Source organism: Mesoplodon bidens, assembly GCF_964165515.1.
Source record: "Mesoplodon bidens genome assembly, chromosome: 6".
In the NCBI taxonomy this organism is placed as follows: Eukaryota; Metazoa; Chordata; class Mammalia; order Artiodactyla; family Ziphiidae; genus Mesoplodon; species Mesoplodon bidens.
In genome coordinates, this window is record NC_138162.1 from 27,076,041 (window position 1) to 27,096,788 (window position 20,748).

The 20,748-nt window shown below is 40.7% G+C and overlaps 1 protein-coding gene across 1 annotated transcript in view; it reads left to right on the forward strand.

Annotated features, from left to right (window-relative positions):
- The window catches only part of TMEFF1 (transmembrane protein with EGF like and two follistatin like domains 1), a 92,432-nt gene that overhangs the window by 66,578 nt on the left and 5,106 nt on the right, over nucleotides 1-20,748 (forward strand). The window contains exon 8 of the mRNA XM_081237680.1: nucleotides 9,984-10,107. Coding sequence (XP_081093806.1) covers nucleotides 9,984-10,107 — 124 coding nt within the window. The remainder of the gene's footprint in view (nucleotides 1-9,983; nucleotides 10,108-20,748) is intronic.

Below are 20,748 nucleotides of genomic sequence, written 5' to 3' on the forward strand. Positions count from 1 at the left end.
TAGGATTTATTTGTACAAAGTCCTACATGTAGTAAAGGTCAGATTCTTAGGTCCTTCAACTGAAGGTCCAGTGCTCTTTCACTCCTCATTTTCATATTCATTATTTCATTTGATTCTTACAACTACTCTGAGGGGTAAGGACCAGTGGGAACATTGAGGCTCAGTGAGGTTATATCTAGTGAACCAAAGCAGGTCTCCATCTTGGGATCCTAGACCAAGGCTTCTGTATAATTGCTTTTCCACATGTGCATCTTCTACACATTTGTTTGGTTATACTAATGGACAATTTTTTAAAGATATGTGATCTACCTTTTATGCCTAATTTCTAAAAAATATATAAAATGAGAATAGCAGGCCCTATCTCATGGAGTGTCATAAAAGTTAAATGAGATAATGCATGTCAAGTGCTTTGAATAGTATCTGACATACTCATAAGTGTGCAAGAAATGGTAGCTGTTATTATCTTTGAATAATTTGTTATTTCTGTCACTTGAATCAGTTATATCCCATGAGCCCCTGACATATCAGTTTCCTCTGTTGATACTAAGTGCTATATTTAAAATAAGAAGTCTCTGTATTCTCATAGGAGACATAATAGATCTGTGCTAGTTTTATTCTTTATACTGATAGTACATGACTAGAATAGGAAGGCTCTTTTTCCGTAGGTAGAAGCTCCTACCTAAGGCAATTTGGGGAATTGTGTATACCCAAAATACTTGTCTGCCTTTGATAAAATTACAGTGCCTAAGCCATTTTTGAGATACTGAATGTTCTTTGCACATAAGAATTTGTCTATAATGCAAATGAAATTATCATAATCAGTAGGTATAATTTACTAAGTGCCTACTTTATACTGGTTATTTTACTAGAAATTATTGGTGGATAGAAAGATATCTAATACATGACATCCATCTTTAAAGAGCTTGTGATACAATAAGAAATGAATATAACCTAATTCTAACAAAGTAGAAATGGGTTATTGTCATAAATGTAGTGCTGTTAAAAAGTGCAGTGAGAACTCAGAAAAGAAGAGATTACTATTTGGTGGGGGATGGTGAAGATCTGAGAAACTCATGGAAGAGGTGGAATTTGAGCTGAACCTTGAAGGATGGTTAGGATTTGAACAGAGGTCAAAAGGGTATTTAAGGAGCATGGAAGAGCATGAGTGGAGGTATGGATGCAGTGTTGATGTTGTTGTTTCCGCCTCAGCAGCACCTTCTAGGTGCATGTCTTGGTTGTTAATAGCAACTCCTGATGCTTTACTTGAGTGGAGCATGGATGGACCAGGACAGGTTGCCAGTGAAATATGGCTTTGCAGATAAGCCATCTGGAGCTGGGCTTTCTTACAATATCATCGCTTAGAACCATACTCCCCTTTGTATTTGAAAACATTGCCGCTGGTGGCAGATTTGTTTCTGCATGCCTCTGTGGGTGGAAGGAGCCGATGGGTGACCAAGCGCACTTTTTATAATTGTTCAGAGACTAACAGTTGCAGCTGTTGTTCATGGAGCCTGTCACCACTTGCCTGAGGGCACTGTTTGTGCAGGACTGTGCCCAGTTCTTGCTGTGTGAGGCTACATCTCTGCTGTGGTTTCTGAAACTGTGCTTTATTACATCTTTAATGCCTTTTAATCTTTCCTTTTTGAAGTTATCTAATTTACTTGGCCTAGAGAACAGGTGCTTGGACATTCCACTTATGTCCATTCCTTACCCAGCTCCCAGCGTAGCTTGGTGAAGTAATAGTGTGATGGTTAAGAGCTTGTGTTCTGAAGTCAGACTTGGTCTACACTTAAAGGCTGTGTGGCCTGATTTCTCTGAGCCTCAGTGATCACTTCTATAAAATGGGGGCAGTGATATCTACTACCTAGGATTACTTTAAGTATTAAATGCTGTGTCACTGAATTCCTTATCAATGTTAATTATGGTGATTGTAAATATTTTTGTTGTCTAATTTCATTGTTAGTAGCCTGGCTGTGTTAAAAGTTCTTGCCGGGCCTCCCTGGTGGCGCAGTGGTTGAGAGTCCGCCTGCCGATGCAGGGGATACGGGTTCGTGCCCCGGTCTGGGAGGATCCCATATGCCGCGGAGCGGCTGGGCCCGTGAGCCATGGCCGCTGAGCCTGCGTGTCTGGAGCCTGTGCTCCGCAACGGGAGAGGCCACAACAGTGAGAGGCCCGCATACCGCAAAAAGAAAAAAAAAAAAAAAAAAAAGTTCTTGCCATTGGTGAGTCTGCCTGTCTATAGCATGTTTCATGTGGTTCATGAGTGACAGTAGGGTGTTCATCCACTCAACAATTCTTAATCGGAACCGCCCTACTGTGTGCCAGATGCTTACGCATATTTAATCCTCATCACAGCCATATTATTGTCATTCTGCAGATGAAGAAGCTGAAACTGTGAGAGTTTGTGGCTCATGTAGAATGACAGAGCAATGATCAGAATTCAGACTTTCTGACCCTAAGCCCTGGTGCTCTTTCTCTTGTATCACAACTGTTCCAGAATTCTGCACATTAGAAAAGGTGTTTCACTGGGCAGAGTAGAAAGACCAGGAAAGAAAGAGTTAGGGTTGATAAGGAAAAGAGTGGGATTTAGACATGAGAGAATAGGGGGTGTTGGAGGGTAGGTAAGAGTTTCTACCTAGGTAAATAATTCTCTGTTGGGGTCCAGGGAGACTCGGGTTAGGGAAGGATGTGTTAGTGATGAAGCTTGGGGTGCAGGGTGGTATAGGGGAAGCAAGAAAAAGTATATTGAATTTCTTAACTGTAGGGATTTGTGGAAATAATGCCTGCTTTCTCTTGCCTGCTTTCTCTAATTTTCTTCAGAATATTTAATCTGCCCTCAGCTATCACCTTGGCGAACACTTGTTCTCTAGCTTTAATCTTTCTCTAAGAACTAGTTTCATTCGTTCAGCTGCCTAGTGGGTCTTTGCACTTACATTTTGTTTGAACTGCCATTGCCTGAACCTCCAGGAACTACTATCTTGCCTGGAACATGATAGGTGCTTAATAAATACCTTTCGGAGGACTGGAGGTCTAAATTTGAACTCAGTTTACTACATTCTCCTGTTGTTAGGCTCACATTAGAGTCATTTTTGCAATTTTTTAATCGTGGTGAAATATATATAACAGCTCGTACCATCTTAACCACTTTTAAGTGTTTAGTTCAGTGGTATTAAATAAATTTATGGTGGGGTGCCACCATCCCCACCATCCATCTCCAGAAGTCTTTTCATCTTGTGAAACTGGAACTATATCCATTAAACAACAACTCTTCATTTCCCCCTCCCCTCAGCCCTTGTAACCACCATTCTGCTTTTTGTTTCTATGATTTTGACTACTCTGTGTACCTCACATAAGTAGAAATCATACAGTGTTTGTCTTTGTCACTGGCTTGTTTCAATTAACATAATGTCCTCAGGGTTCATCCATGTTATAGCATATGTCAGAATTCCCTTCCTTTTTTTTTTTTTTTTTTTGTGGTACGCGGGCCTCTCACTGCCGTGGCCTCTCCCGTTGCGGAGCACAGGCTCCGGATGCTCTCAGGCCCAGCGGCCATGGCTCACGGGCCCAGCCGCTCCGCGGCATGTGGGATCCTCCCGGACCGGGGCACACACCCGCGTCCCCTGCATCGGCAGGCAGACTCCTAACCACTGCGCCACCAGGGAAGCCCCAAAATTCCCTTTCTTTTTAAGGCCGGAATAATGTTCCATTGTATGAATACACCACATTTTGTTTATCCACTCATCCATTGATGGACACTTGCGTTGCTTCCAGTTTTAGCTATTGTGAATAATGCTACCATGAATATGGGTATATAGCTATCTCTTTGAGACCCTGCATTCAGTTTTCGGTATATATCCAGAAGTGGAATTGTTGGATCATAAGGTACTTCTACTTTCAATTTTTCAGGGAAGCACCATACTGTTTTCCCTGGTGGCTGTACTGCTATATATTTTCACCAGCAGTGCTCAAGTGTTACGATTTCTCTACATCCTTGCCAATACTTGGTATTTTCTGGCTTTGGGGTAGTAGTCATCCTAATGGGTGTTAAGGTGCTATCTTGTAGTTTTGACTTCCATTTCCCTAATGATTAGTGATGTTGAGCATCTTTTCGTATGTTTATTGACCAATTGTTTATCCTCTCTGAAGTAAAGTTGTTTTATACAATTCTATATTAGGAGCATCTTCAATAAGGAGGACAGTTCTGTTGTACTAAGCACTTAAATGTTAGTGGGTTGGTTGTTGCAGACTATATAAAGCGTGGAACTGGGGGAGTTTGACCTTAAGAAAAAAAACTGGTAGGCAGTGGGTTAGGTGGTGAGCAGACATGGGGAAATCCATACAAAGTTAATGAGAGAGAGATTTCACTTAACATGGGGAAAATTTGATAGTATTGGAATTAACTGTATTATGTTGAGTTCCTTATCTCTAGAAGTGTTTAAGTAGAAATGGGATCTCGAGGCTATAACTAAAGAAATTCCTTCATCAGACCAAATGGCCTCCAAGGACCCTTTCAGATCTGAGTTTCTGAGCTCATTTACTTTCCAAAGCATCTTCCAGCCATATTTATTTTTTTCTGTGTTTCTAATATCTATTCCTACTTCTTTTTTTTCTGTTTTTTGTTTGTTTATTGAAGTATAACTGACTTACAATATTATATTAATTTCAGGTGTACAACATAGTGATTAGATTTGTATTTTATTTTATTTTGTTTTGTTTTGATATTTTGACCATGCTGTGTGACTTGCGGGATCTTAGTTCCCTGACCACGGATGGAACCCAGGCCCTCGGCACTGAGAGCATGGAGTCCTAACCACTGGACTGCCAGGGAATTCCCTCGGTATCTTTATACCTTACAAAATGATCACCACTATGGTACTTTGTTATAGCATCCTAGACTGATTAAGACAGGGAGTTAACAATAGTGGGGCACTCTTGTCCAGCAGGGGTCAGGAGCCAATAGATACATTTCCCCTTTTCATTACCTCTTTTCATTTCATTTCACTTCTCAGAAATGGTTCTGAGATCCATTTCATGAGGCTCCTCAAAAGGTCCTGTGGGATTGAGCATGAGTCACCTGTAGTGGTGGCCAACTGAATGATGCATCTTTATATCATCTTTCCCTTCTTCCCTGTCCACTCCGCTTATTCTGCATACCTTCTCTCTGCATCGCATTCCCAAATAAACTACCTTGTCAGTCGTTTACTTTGTATGGCAGAAGTGGCCTGAGGTCGAATATACATGGAGTTCTGGACGGTAGTGGTGAATGGCTTGGTTGATCAGGGGCCTGTATCCAATCTGTTGTGATATCACATCCATGTAGCCTCTGGAAAACCCCAGTTCTAGGAGTCCTAGGCATTCCTTGGGCTTGTGGTCAATTCCTGAGGACAGCTTTGTTTCCGGGATTTTCAGGCAAGCGGCTGGTGGGGAACTTGCCTGAAGAGTAATAAAGCTGGGGGTGGGTTTGGCTCGACAAAGAGGCACAGCATTACCTTCCTCTTTGGCTGCGGTGTTAATCGAAAGCCTCAACCCCGGCACCCACCCTTGTAGTTGATACAAATGAGCAGTGGCATGCCGGCCAACTGCCCGAGCCTTGGCGCTTGCGCGGAGGTTCGCACTGCACGCTGCCGGGCTATTCCTATGTCTGGGCTCAAGTTTTTCAGTGCCACAGTTTGGATTATGTAGTAACCTCCTAATTGGTCACCTGGTTTTACCTTTATCTTCCAATTAATTCTTTTTTTTTTTTTTTTTTTTTGCGGTACGCGGGCCTCTCACTGTTGTGGCCTCTCCCGTTGCGGAGCACAGGCTCCGGACGCGCAGGCTCAGCGGCCATGGCTCACGGGCCCAGCCGCTCCGCGGCACGTGGGATCTTCCCAGACCGGGGCACGAACCCGTGTCCCCTGCATCGGCAGGCGGACTCTCAACCACTGCGCCACCAGGGAAGCCCCTATTCTTCCTTTTTATTTTTTATTTTATTTTATTTATTTTTTTTTTTGCGGTACGCGGGCCTCTCACTGTTGTGGCTTCTCCCGTTGCGGAGCACAGGCTCCGGACGCGCAGGCTCAGCGGCCATGGCTCACGGGCCCAGCCGCTCCGCGGCATGTGGGATCTTCCCAGACCGGGGCAGAACCCGTGTCCCCTGCATCGGCAGGCGGACTTTCAACCACTGCGCCACCAGGGAAGCCCCCAATTAATTCTTAACAGCTTTTTGAGATATAATTTACATACTATTAAGTTGACCTGTTTAAAGAGTGCAATTCAGTGTTGTTTTTTATAGTATATTTGCAGAGTTGTACTAACATCACATCATAATCTAATTTTAGATCATTTTTCATCACCCTCAAAAGAAACCTCACACCCATTAGTCACTCCTCATTGCCTCCGAACCACCAGCCCTAGGTAACCACTCTCAGTTAACTTCTTTTGTAAAACGTGGCTTTCATTTTGTTGCTTTCCAGCTAGGAGGAGTTCAGGGTCCTCCCTGTCCATATGATTAAGAAAACATTTCTCACCTGAGGTTCAAATTTTTCCGTACTCTGATTTCAGCTTATTTTTCCAACTTTGACTTACACCTTTCTCCAGTCTGAATGTACAGCTCTTGCTAGGTCCATTTAACTCTCGTTCTTGAGAGTGAGAACAGGTGCGTTATACCTGTCTTTCGCTTTCCACCATTCCTCTTATCTAAATCTGTCTATGCTTTGAGACCTAACTTGAGTCCTACCTTTTCTATGAATCCTTCCCTGGGTTATTTTGCCTAAAATGAGTTCTCCTTTGCATGTGAACTTCCATAGCACCTAGTATTATAAAACCTTCTTTTGGTATTTTGTTGTACACTCTCATGTGGGACCCCTTCCCTTTTGTTGTTCAGCTTTTTGTGTGATTCCCTAAATTGATTATAAGCTTCATAAGGGTAGGGACTGTGACCACTTTTTCTTTATACCTTCTGTAGCTTAGCTGAGCATATGGATGTGCACAGAAATAGTGTGTAAGTATAAAGGAATGAGTAGTGCTGGCATTGAGCAGGATGCTGAATTTGGACTCTGGAATAGACACAGATTTCAAAGTCTTAATAGACGTGTCCATGTTTTATATGGCTTTGCTTTGTCTAGAGCTTGATACCACATTCTTTATTAATTCATTCAATAAATGCTATTGGTGTCATACTTTGTCTATTAATTTCTCAAAACGCATTATTAATTTAGTTAACTTTTTCTTATTGCTATCGTGCATGTGAATTCTCTGATCGCTTTCAGCTCAGCATTATTCTTGAAATTTCCTGCTGTTTCTAGGACTCTCTTATGGTAGATTAGTACATTACCACAGCCTCTATAGACCAATATGGTCTTTTTGTTATACACTTTATAAGACTTTGTTATTACAGGTTAGTACGTAACCTCGTTCTCTATAATCCCATTATTATATACTTCCTGGTGTATCATACCATGAAAATATCATGTTCTGAGAAGTTGAAGGGTGGTGATAAGCACTATGGTAGACAGTTGCATTTCTCGAGTCACTTAATGGCTTGATTGCAAAGGTAGAATAGTACTTTTGGCTTGATACCATAGCAAGAAAGTACTACATGCTAGGTGTCAGGAGTTATACAGAAATGAGTAATACAAGCATCTAGATTCTCAAGGAGCTCACAGTCTTATGGTAGAGACTGATTTAAAAAACCTAAATAGTTATAAGACAATATCGTGAGTATTGTAGTACAGAAGTGGGTGCTAGAGTTATAGCAGCCCAAAGGAGGGGTTGATTTCTTTTGCCACAGCAAAATTACAGTTTGGGAGCTGGAGGAGACCCTATACGCCCTTTGAGGACAGGGTATAGCTTAACCGTTTTTCTATCCCTGGCACCTGGCAGAGTCCCTGGCATATGGAAGCTGATGAATGATGATAAATGAGTAAGTCATCTATTCTCTGCTGTCCAATATGGTAGCTACTAGCCACATGTGACACTATTGAGTATTGGAAATGTGGCTAGTTGGAATTGAGATGTGCTGTGAGTGTGGAGTGCTCATCAGATTTTGAAGACCTATTTAAGAAAAAAGAATGTAAACTATCAAAATTTTATGTGTTGAAATGCTATTTATTTGATATATTAGGTTAAATAAAGTATATGATTAAAATTAATTTATCTATTTCTTTTTACTTTTTAAAAATATGACTACTAGAAAATAAAAAATTATGTACATGTCTTGTATTATACTTCTGATAGACTTTGCTGATCTCATTCAACTCTCTTAGAAATGATTTGACTAAGGTTACAAAATAGCAGAGATACCCTTAAAATTGAGACTTTACGTGTTGGATTTCTCCTAGTTCTCTTCCTAGGCATAAATTAGTATAATGTAAATATATAAAATTTGAGGTAAAGTGATGTAAGTTTGGTCTTGTTAAGGATGACGTGATACTCTCTGCTGTAGTTATCTTATCTTTGAGCTTAATAATCATTAAATTGTTTTTCCTTTTGTATGTAAATTTTGATCTCCGGGAAAAATCTGCATGTTCAGTTCTCAGTTTTTTCACATTTGGTACTTCTATTCCCATTTCTCCCTTGCTTTTCCTCTCCCCACACTAGTATAAACAGATATACACATAGCTTCCTATTTATTCCTTCTTAATTTGTCTCCATTAACTTTCTTCAGATTATATTAACACTTTATTTTTTGGGGGGTAGATAAGCCTTTGCTGTTGCATGATGTGGTACATGGAGAGCTGGTTGGTTTAGTGGTCTTGTACGTACATTAATTATCTCACATAATCCTCTCAAAACTGCATAAAGTATAGTCCTGTTGTGGTCCTGACTTTACAGTTGTGAAATCTCAGGCTTAGAGAGGGTGGTATGTTCAACGTCACACAGCTAATTATGCACAGAATCTGTAAGCTGGAACTGTACGAAACGGCAGGAAGCCTGGGAATTTTTCCTACACATGGACAGGCCTGTAAACATTGGGGAACTCTGGGTCCATAGAGCTGAGGGCTAAAGTATTAAGTATATGCCAGAAAAAAAAGTAAAAAAAAAATCCATTCCAGATTGTGTGAGTATGTGAATGAGTATGTGCGTATATAACTATATGAGAGGAAGAGACAAATAAGGATAGAGAGATAAATGAATGAGTGAGTGAATATCATTGATTTAGAAGACTGGGTCTCCATGCCTTCATCTTTCCTGCCCTTTTCTATCTTTCCTTCCTGACTCTCTTCCCATTTCTGATAGTGGTATTACTCACCACCCTTCTTATTTTCTTCAGTTCAACACAGTTCAGTGCAAATCAGTATGCCTAAGTCCAAACAGATGTTCATTAACATGTTTGCAATGGTTCTCTTTGGTTAGAGGGATTTCAGGTGATTTTAAATTTCTTTTTTATTTGTTCTCTGTATTATTTAATTTTTTTAATAGTAACATATACGAAGAAAAACTATATAAAAAGAACAGCAAAACTATTTTTATTTGGGAAAAAATCAGTATGCTGGATAGTTTTCATTCCAAAATAAACCTTTTATCCTAAAATTTCAGAATCTCATACTTGTTCTCTGCCATACCAGTGTTCTTTGGCCTCAGTTTCATAGCCTCAAGGTGAATGGTTACAGTAAGTCAGTTTTCCAAAAGCCAATGCTGTATACACCATCTCTCTGTCACAGAGGTGAGATTTCTTTTAGAAGTAACATTTATTTTTATAGCAAAGATGTTGAAGTTTTGTTTTTTTTTGTTTTTTTTTTTGCCAGATTGTTTTTAAACAGCAGTAGCTTACAGTGGTCACATCCTGCAAATATTTTTAAATGCTTTGAGTCTAAGGAGCCTACCTGCTGTGTTTGTGGCATAACGAGACCTTGGTTCTTGTCCAGCCTCCTATCTGATACATTTCCTTTCCAAATTACCCAGCAAGGGGTGAATTTATTTGTTGCTTTAGAACCTTTGAAAAGTCCATATTTTTCAGTTTGCTTTTCACTGTTTATTGACCTGTTTTATGTTCTTGTAAGATGCTAGTGATCAAAGGGAAGATGTTTATATTGGAAACCACATGCCTTGCCCTGAAAACCTCAATGGTTACTGCATCCATGGAAAATGTGAATTCATTTATTCTACTCAGAAGGCTTCTTGTAGGTAAGTCAGAGTACCTCCAGATCAGAGGTGAGACATTTTTTCCATCATTGGTCACTGCTCTATAGAAGGCAATGAAATGTGGATTAAAAATATTACTAAAAGGTAGTATTTATTTGCAACTGAGTTGAAAAATAAATTAGCAACATCATTTGGAAAAAACTGGCAAGTAATATGCAAAAACAAAAACAGATGTTCTATTAGGGTTTTGAGATGGACTTAACATTTTTAATATTATGCTATGTATTTTTTAATATAAAAATATGCCATAAACCAACATTATTTTGGTTTTTAGGCAGTCTATCACAGAGTGGTTTGAGGGACTAGAGAATGTGTTAAGAACCAAGGACATGTAACTCAAATAAAATTTATAGTAAAATAGATTTCTAAAAATAAGGGAATGTGGAGGTAGAATCAGGTGTGATATGAGAGATGGAAACAGAAAGGGAGTGAGTCTTCAACTGTGTGATTCCAGAGAGGTTATGTGACTTGTTCAAACTCAGTAGCAAGTTAGAAATAGAGCTGAGACAAAACTAGGTCTCAAATTTCCTGATATTCAACCTGATGATCTTTGTGCTTTTTGCTCTTCTGTGTCTGTACTGATAACACTTCTTGCCGCTGCTTCGGGAGCTTGTCCTCCACCTCAGGATGGTCTAGTGGGCCAGGCAATGTTTCCAGACTGGGGGAGATTGCTCTCATTCTGCTCACTCCTGCCCCCCTGCAGTTTGGCCAGTGAATCTTTGTCTCAAGAAGTAAAAGAAAGCTGTGTGAAACCAGGTCTCCTGGTTCCTCTATTCCTTTAGCTCCATTCTCCTGACTCTTCCCCCGCCCCTCCCCGCCCCACTCTCCTCCTACTTAAAAAATAAAACAAAACAAAACACTATAAACTGTTTTAATGGTTATTAAGAATTCTTTGTGAAGCTTTCTGCTTCTTCCTGGTTGAAAGGTTTTCTTGTCTTTGAAGGAGCTAGCACCAGCCTCCCCCCCAACCCCTTTTCTTGAACATTGAAAAAAATACAGCCATGCTGTGGCACATATATACAATGGAATATTACTCAGCCAGAAAAAGAAACAAAATTGAGTTATTTATAGTGAGGTGGATGGACCTAGAGTCTGTCATACAGAGTGAAGTAAGTCAGAGAGAGAAAAACAAATACCGTATGCTAACACATATATATGGAATCTAAAAAAAAAAAAATGCTTCTGATGAACCTAGGGGCAGGACAGGAATAAAGATGCAGACATAGAGAATGGACTTGAGGACACGGGGATGGGGAAGGGTAAGCTGAGACCAAGTGAGAGAGTAGTATTGACATATACACACTACCAAACGTAAAATAGATAGCTAGTGGGAAGCAGCCGCATAGTACAGGGGATCAGCTCGGTGCTTTGTGACCACCTAGAGGGGTGGGATAGGGTGGGTGGGAGGGAGGGAGAGGCAAGAGGGAAGAGATATGGGAACATATGTATATGTATAACTGATTCACTTTGTTATAAAGCAGAAAATAACACACCATTGTAAAGCAATTATACTCCAATAAAGATGTTAAAAAAAATACAGCCATGCAAGGGAGAACAGACCAGTTTTAAAATAAAATCATACAGTGGATTCCTCATACTTGTCTCACAGTGACATACATACCTTGAAAGAAGATCGGATCGTGTTGTCCTCTTAGGATAGAGTGTCTTTTAAGATCCCTAACATTGAGGGATGAGAGAGGATGATGTCCTGATAATGAAGTGGTGATACCAGGTCACTTTGTAGTATTTTACTCATTGACAGTAAGAAGACTGAATGGGGGCTTCCCTGGTGGTGCAGTGGTTAAGGATCCCCCTGCCAATGCAGGGGACATGGGTTCTAGCCCTGGTCCGGGAGGATCCTACATGCCGCAGAGCAACTAAGCCCGTGCACCACAACTACTGAAGCCTGCACGCCTATAGCCTGTGCTCCTCAGCAAGAGAAGCCACCGCAGTGAGAAGCCCGTGCACCGTGGTGAAGAGTGGCTCCCGCTCGCTGCAACTAGAGAAAGCCCCGTGCGCAGCAACGAAGACCCAACGCAGCCAAAAATAAAAATAAATAAATAAAATAACAATAACAATAACAGAAAAGAGAACTGAAGAATAGACCAAATTTGTTTAAAAATAAAAAAAAAGAAGACTGAATGGTTTAGTAGTTAAAGGCTTTGGAATCAGATATATCGGATTGGCCAGTTTTTGGCTATGCCCTTTGGAAGTTACTTAAAATTTCTAAGCCTCATTTTCCTTATTTGTAAAAAAAATAATAATGGTACTTGTTTCCTAGTGTCGTTAAAATTAAATGAGCTAGTGTATGCAAAGTGCTGAGCACAATGCCTGTTACACAATGTGTGTTTAAGAAATAACAATTGATGTTATTAGACTGTACGCACCATTAGGTTAGGGACCCTGCTCTACTAACCACTCTCTCCCTAGTGCCTAGCATAGGGCCACTTCCAGTAGCTACTCAGTAAATAGTTTTTGAATGACATGTGATGATGGCCAACTTTTCCCTCTTCAGACCAGAGGTGTTTCTTAAATGCTACAGAATCTCTTTTCTGTATTCTTGTAACTCCAAAAAGCAGTTGATCTTTTTTTTTTTGTCTAAGCATTTATAGTGTCCACAAGAACCAGGCCATAGTATCAAGTGCATTTCCACTGGTAGGTGTATGTGTTTGAGTATCAGTAAACAGGCAGGGATGAACACCCTTTAGGCACAGTCCTATTATTAGGTTAAAATCTTTTAGCATTATCCCATCATTAGTTTGTTTATTTATTGCCTATTTTGTACCAAATCCTACCTGGTACTGGGGTCTCAAATTCAAATATGACATGGGGGCTTCCCTGGTGGCGCAGTGGTTGAGAGTCTGCCTGCTGATGCAGGGGACACGGGTTCGTGCCCCGGTCCGGGAAGATCCCACATGCAGCGGAGCGGCTAGGCCCGTGAGCCATGGCTACTGAGCCTGCGCATCTGGAGCCTGTGCTCCGCAACGGGAGAAGCCACAACAGTGAGAGGCCCACGTACCGCAAAAAAAAAAAAAAAAAAAAAGACATGGATCTAGCCTTCAAAAAAACATACAGTCTGGTGGCAGCGACTGACAAATAATACACAATTAAAACATAATATGAAAAATGCTATCATATGTGGATATGCATGAGGTGATTTGGGACTTCAAAAAAGCACTTCAACCTGAAGGGGGCATGGAGGACATTGCAGGAGGAGGGGCAAGTCTTACAGGGACATTTGTGCCAACCCAGGAGGTTGTCCTCTGTGTTAAAGGCATTGAGAAGCCATTTAAGGATTTAAATAAGAATGATGTGTTCAGATCTGAAAGCCACCCTGGTGGCTTGGTGAAAAATGGATTAGAAGGCTGAATGTTAGGAGACTGTGTATGAGTGAGCAGTGAGAGCCTGAACCAAGTAATGAAGTTTTAGTGGGAGTGAGATGAGATAAGTTACAGAGAGAAAACAGGTGGCTGAATCCATAGGTTTTGGTGACCAGTTGAGTATGAAGATGGGAATGTGGGAGTTGGTGGAGGGTCATGGGAAGGAAGAATCAAAAGAGTCTCCCGGGTTTCTGGCTGATGCAAAATTGAGTGGGGAAAGAGAATGGGGGCAGGAGGTTTGCGGGGACATGATGTACTGAGCTTAGTAATGCTTGGTCTCAGGTGCCTATGGGGTATCCTCTTACCTAGTAGGCTACTGGGTATCTGTGGTTTTGGAACTCATGAGACAGATGAACATTGAAGGTGTGTTTGGGAATCATTCCATCTCTAGCATATTCCTTCTAATTCCTACTCAGCAGTCCTTCCACCCAACTGGGCCTCCAAGTAATTGATCTCTCACCCTGCATGTCCTCATTGCCTCCTTACTCAGCTTAACTTGTGGTCAATCCTTGCAGTCCATCTCTTGCTTCATCATATACTCACTTGACAAAACTATAATCCAGGTTCATTCCAGCTTCCTGCCTACTGTATACCTACACTCACCAGACTGACTGGTCTCACTGACCTTTGTACTCAGTGGGCCCTGTATACTGCCGGCAGTCACTCTATAACTGCGGTCCTTTCATCCTCCTCTCCTAGATAAGGTGACTGCTTTATACCGTCACCCCTCTCTTCAGACTGTCAACACCTCCTCTCTCATCCTCACTCTCAGCTGATGATCTTGTTTCCAAGTTCACCGAGAAAACTGAAGCAATATGAGGAGAATGCCCACAGACTTTTTACTATCACTGCCAGCAGTGCTCCCCCCTTTTTCTTCTTATCATATATTCTTGTGTATATATATTTTTCAATATATTTGTAAATATATTTTTATTTCTTTTTTTTTTTTTTTCTTTTTGTGGTATGCGGGCCTCTCACTGTTGTGGCCTCTCCCGTTGCGGAGCACAGGCTCCGGACGCGCAGGCCCAGCGGCCATGGCTCACGGGCCCAGCCGCTCCGCGGCATATGGGATCCTCCCAGACCGGGGCACGAACCCGTATCCCCTGCATCGGCAGGCGGACTCTCAACCACTGCGCCACCAGGGAGGCCCTATTTTTATTTCTTTTACCTTGAAAGATATTTGTCATTCTTACCTCTACCAACTACTGTCCCATTTCTGTCCTTTCCTTTGTAGAAGAACTCAAAACAGTTGTCTATAATCTGTCTCCAGTTTCTCACTTCCCATCTCTCATGAATCCACCCCAATAGGCTTTTGCCACCCAGCACTTCACTGAGACTGTTCTTGTTACTAAATTCATTAGTCAATTCTCAAGCTTAAATTACTTTTGAACGATCAGTGGCGTTTGACCTCCTGTGTGATAGGCATTCTTCACTTGGCTTCCTGGATGACACTCTCTTGGTTTTCTCCTACCTAACTGGCCATTCCTTTCAGCCTTCTTGCCTGGGTCCTCTTTTGCTTCCTGGTCTCTCAGTGTTGGTGTACCACCAGGATCCCGTCCTGGTCCTTTTCCTTAGTGATTCCATCCAGCCTCAGGGCTTTACATGACGTATGCTAATGACCCCCAGACCTCTCTTCTCAGTGTGGGACTCACAGATCTCTCTCCCTCACTGCCATTTTCACATGATTGTCTGACACCCCAAGCTAACAGGACCTAAGCTGATCTCCTGATCTGTCTACCCTCCCATAAACCTATTCCATCTATAACTTCTCCATCTCAGTTGATGCCAACTCCATCTTTTCATTGGTTTAGACAAAACACTTCTGATACATCTTTGACTTCTGTCTCTGTCATACTCCATGTTTAGTCAGTTGAGGAGTCCTCTTCGCTCTATTTCAGAACATATCCAGAATTTGATTAGTTCTCATCATTGTCACTGCCATTCCTAGTCCAGGCACCATTTTCCCCCTCTGGCAGTAGCCTTCCTGATTGTATCCTAAATAGTCCATATTCAACACAGCAGGCAGAGTGAGACTTTTAAAATAAAAGTCAGTTCATGTCCTTCTTCTGCTAACGCCCTTCCAGCAACTCCTCCGTCTTCTGAATGAGGAGAACTTCACAGGTGGGCCCCTTTACCTCTCTGTCTTGGTCCCCTGCTTCCCTTTGGCTGGCCCACTCCAGCCATACTTGCTATTTCTTGGGCACACCGTGCACTCGTGCTCCCACCTCAGGGGCTTTGCACTGACTCTTCCTTTGCCTGTTATGCTGTCTTCCCACTTGTCCACATGGCAAACTCCCTGACCTCTTTTACATCCTTACTCACATGTCTCTTACTGAAGCCTACTTGACCACCTTACTTAAAGTTGCAGTCCTCCCTTGCTGGCCCATACCTGGTACTCATGTTATCCCTTAGTTCTCTCTCTTCTCTCTCTTGTGTAGTACATGTCACCTTCTAACATAACCATTTAATTTGCTTTTCGTGTTTCTTGACCCTCCCTCCCTGACTAGAGGGTAAATAGGCCAGAGATCTTCGTTCACTGATGTATCCCAAATGCCCATTATAGTACTTGGCACATGTCAAGTGCTCAATAAATGTGTTAAATGGATGAGTGAATGAGTCAGCCCATGAGGCCATGGGAGTGAATGAGATTACTATGGAGGGTATGGGGATGAAAGAATAGGCAGTAGAGGACCAAATGTCTGGATCTGCCTTTAATCAGCAACAGAAGAAGTAGTGCTAACCTAGAAGTTAATACTCTGGGTATTTGGAGAATATAACCCTAAAGTCAGGTGCAGAAAATAATGTCCAGGGAGGATTGCCTGAATCATATATGGCCTGTACATTCTTTTTGATATTCTGATTTTTAATCTTTGGGTTAAGCTAAAGTGTCAGAGAGCTGAATAACTAGGACATTGTTATAGCTCCCTATGGAACTATTTATTTCACTGAGCTTTGAGTTTTGGCTGTTAGCCTACCATGAAAGACATTATTTTAAATAATCCTATGAGACTTCATTATTGAATTTATTGCAGCTATATTATTGAGGATGATGTTCTCTGTATGAGAAAGTACCCTCCTTTTTTTTTTTTTTTTTTTTTGGTCACACCACGTGGCTTGTAGTGATCTTAGTTCCCCGACCAGGGATTGAACCTGTGCCCTTGGCACTGAAAGCGCCTAGTCCTAACTACTGGACCGCCAGGGAATTCCCAGAAAGTACCCTCTTTAAGTGAGGACTAATGAGATAAAGTTCCCTTAAATTTATTAAAAATAGTAACTGTGATTCTTTATTTTTTTAAATTGAAGTATAATTGATTTACAATATTATATTAGTTTCAAGTATACAGCATAGTGATTCAGTATTTTTATACATTATACTCCATTAAAAGTTATTACAAAATAATGGCTATAATTCCCTGTGCTGTACAATATATCCTTGTTGCTTATCTATTTTAAACATAGTAGTTTGTATCTCTTAATGTCATACCCTCATCTTGCACCTCCTCACTTCCCTCTCCCCACTGGTAACCACTAGTTTGTTTCCTATATCTGTGAGTCTGTTTTTTTTTTTGCTATCTACAATCGTTTTATTTTTTTAGATTCCACAAATAAGTGATATCATACAGTATTTGTCTTTCTCTGACTTATTTCACTAAGCATAATATTCTCTATGTCCTTCCATGTTGCTGCAGATGGCAGAATTTCATTCTTTTTTATGGTTGAGGAGTGTTCCATTGTATATATACATATAGCACATCTTTATCCATTTGTCTGTTGATGCGCACTTGGGTTGCTTCCGTATCTTGGCTATTGTAAATAGTGCTGCTATGAACATTGGGATGTATGTATCTTTTCAAGTTAGTGTTTTTGTTTTTTTCTGGATATATGTCCAGGAGTGGAATTTCTGTGTCATAAGGTAGGTCTATTTTAGTTTTTTGAGGAATCTCCATACTGTTTTCCATAGTGGCTGCACAATTTACATTCCCACCAACAGTGTAGGAGGGTTCCCTTTTCTCCACATCATTGTCAACATTTGTTATTTGTGGACTTTTTGATGATTGCCATTCTGACAGATGTGAGGTGATATCATTTTTTTTTGTTTTACATTTTGTTAATAAATAGTGATGTTGAGCATCTTTTCACGTGTAAGCCATCTGTGTGTCTTCTTTGGAAAAATGTCTATTCAGGTCTTCTGCCCATTTTTTTTTAATTTTTAAAATTTATTTTTATTTTTGGTTGCATTGGGTCTTAGTTTCAGCACGTGGGATCTTCGTTGAGGCATGTGGGATCTTAAGTTGTGGCGCGAGGGCTCCTCGTTGCAGTGCGTGGGCTTCTCTATAGCTGTGGCATGTGGGTATTCTCTCTCTAGTTGTGGCACGCAGGCTTCAGGGCACGTGGGCTCTGTAGTTTGTGGCATGCAGTCTCTCTAGTTGAGGCGCGTGAGCTCAGTAGTTGTGGCATGCGGGCTTAGTTGTCCCATGGCATGTGGGATCTTAGTTCCCCGAGCAGGGATCGAACCTGCATCCCCTGCATTGTAAAGCGGATTCTTTACCACTGGACCACCAGGGAAGTACCTTCTGCCCATTTTTTGATTGGTTTGTTTTGTTGATATTGAGTTGTATGAGCTGTTTATATATTTTGGGTATTAACTCCTTATCAATCGTATCATTTGCAAATATTTTCTGCCATTCAATAGGTTGTCTTTTCGTTTTGTCTATGGTTTCCTTTGCTGTGCAAAAGCTTTTAGGTTTCATTTGGTCCCATTTGTTCAGTTTTACTTTTATTTCTTTTGCCTTGGGAGCTAGATCCAAAAAAATATCGCTACGATTTATGTCAGAGTGTTCTGCCTATGTTCTCTTCTAGGTATTTCATGGTTTTCAGGTCTTATGTTCAGGTTTAATCCATTTTGAGTTTATTTTTGCATATGGTGTGAGGAAATGTTCTAATCTCATTCTTTTACATGTAGTTGTCCAGTTACTGTGATTCTTTTGAACAACGGGCTTGATTTCATTTTTGGAGATTGTATTTTTTTTTTTTTTTTTTTTGCGGTGCACGGGCCTCTCACTGCTGTGGCCTCTCCCGTTGTGGAGCACAGGCTCCGGACACGCAGGCTCAGCGGCCATGGCTCACGGGCCCAGCCGCTCCGCGGCATGTGGGATCTTACCAGACCGGGGCACTGTGCTCCCTGCACAGTGTGTCCCCTGCATCAGCAGGCGGACTCTCAACCACTGCGCCACCAGGGAAGCCCCGAGATTGTATTTTGTATCAGTGATTTTATCTCTTTTCCTTTTCCTCTTCCTTTTCCATTTCTTTTTCCTTCTCCCCTCCCCTTTCCTTCTCCCCTCCCCTCCCCTTTCCTTCCCCTCCCCTTTCCCTCCCCTCCCCATCTCTCCTCTCCTCTCCCCTCCTCTCCTCTCCCCTTCTTTCCTTCATCCAGTGGTTTTTAGTATATTCACAGAGTTGTGCAGTCACCACAGTCAGTTTTACATTTCATTACCCCAAGAGGAAACTCTATACCCTTTAGCTATTACTCCCAAATCTCCCCATCCTCCTCAGCCTTAGACAACCAATAATCTACTTTGTCTCTATAGATTTATATATTCTGGTCATTTCATTTAAGTGGATTATATTCATATAATATGTGGTCTTCTGTGTCTTTCACTTAGCATACTGTTTCCAAGGTTTATCCATGTTGTGGCATATATCGGTATTTTGTTCCTTTTTGTGGCTGAATAATATTTCATTGGATGGGTAATACCACATTTTTTAATCCACTTACCAGTTGATGAATAGTTAGACTGTTTCCACTTTTTGGCTATTATGAATAATGCTGCCTTGAATAATTTTTTGCAAGTTTTTGTGTGGACATATGTTTTAATTTCACTTGGGTAATTGCCTAGGAGTGGAATTGCTGGGCTAAATGCTAACTCTATGTTTAACTTTTTGAGGAACTGCCGGACTATTATCAAAAGTGGCTGCATCATTTTATGTTCTCTACAGTAACCTTGCCATCACTTGTTATTATCTGACTTTTTGATTTCTAATGGGTATATTAGATAGCTCATCATACTGTGGTTTTGATTTGTATTTCCATGATGACTAATGATGTTAGTGCTTATTTGTCATTTATCTATCTTGTTTGGAGAAATGTCTATTCAGATATTTTGCCTATTTTGTATTTTTTTGTCTTTTTGTTAATGAATTATAATAGTTTTTTAATATATTCTAGATACAGTCTCTTATCAGATATATAGTTTGCAAAAATTTTCTCCTGTGGGTTATCTTTTCACTTTCTTGATAGTGTCCTTATGTACAAAAGATTTAATTTTGATTTAGCCCAATTTAACTTTTTTGTTCTTGTTTTTGCTGTCATATGAAGAAATCATTGCCTCATCTAAGGTCATGAATATTTACTTTCCTTTTTTCCCCCCAAGAGTTTTGTAGTTTTAGCTCTTACACTTAGATCTGTGATCCATTTGAGTTAATTTGTGTATGTGGTGAGAAAGAGGTCCAGCTTCACTCTTTTGTATGTGGGTGCCCAATTGTCCCAGTACCATTTGTTGAAGAGACTGTTCTTTTCCCATCAAGTTGTCTTAGCACCCTTGTCGAAAATCAGTTGACCATAGATGTGTGGGTGTATTTATGGGCTCTCAGTTATGTTTTATGATCTGTATATCTACTGTACTACTATTTTTTGTCTGCTAGGAAGCTTAGAACCCAGTGTGCAACCTTCTGGCAGGCGGCTAGGAACCTCAAGGGTAGGATTGGTGGACTCACATCACCCCTGGCTTCCCCTGTTTACTTACTTCCAGGTTTCTTCCTTGCTATGTGTGTTTTATTAAAAATTATTTTTTTGTAATGAAGTGTGGGTCATTAATAAATATCCTTATATGTCAGATGTTTTATTAATCAGTTCTAACCAAAGGCTGGCTAATTTACACATTTTGCTTCTGTCAACTAAAAAATGTGAATTTTCTATTAAGTATCTTAAATGTTTCCCCCTGTCAAATTACTGTCATCACCTGATGTTGCCTTTTTATTTACTCTTAATTGGAATTCAGATAATTTCTAAGATTCGCACCTATTTGACTGCTTGGCTGTCAAAATAATAACTTATTTTCATCTCCCCCCTCTGAATTTTAAATGATTATATTATGTGTACTGAAAAGTATCTTGAATATAATTTGGTGTTATGTTCAGAGAACTGTAAATGTTTATGTCTATTTATTCAATAATCCCACTTCCA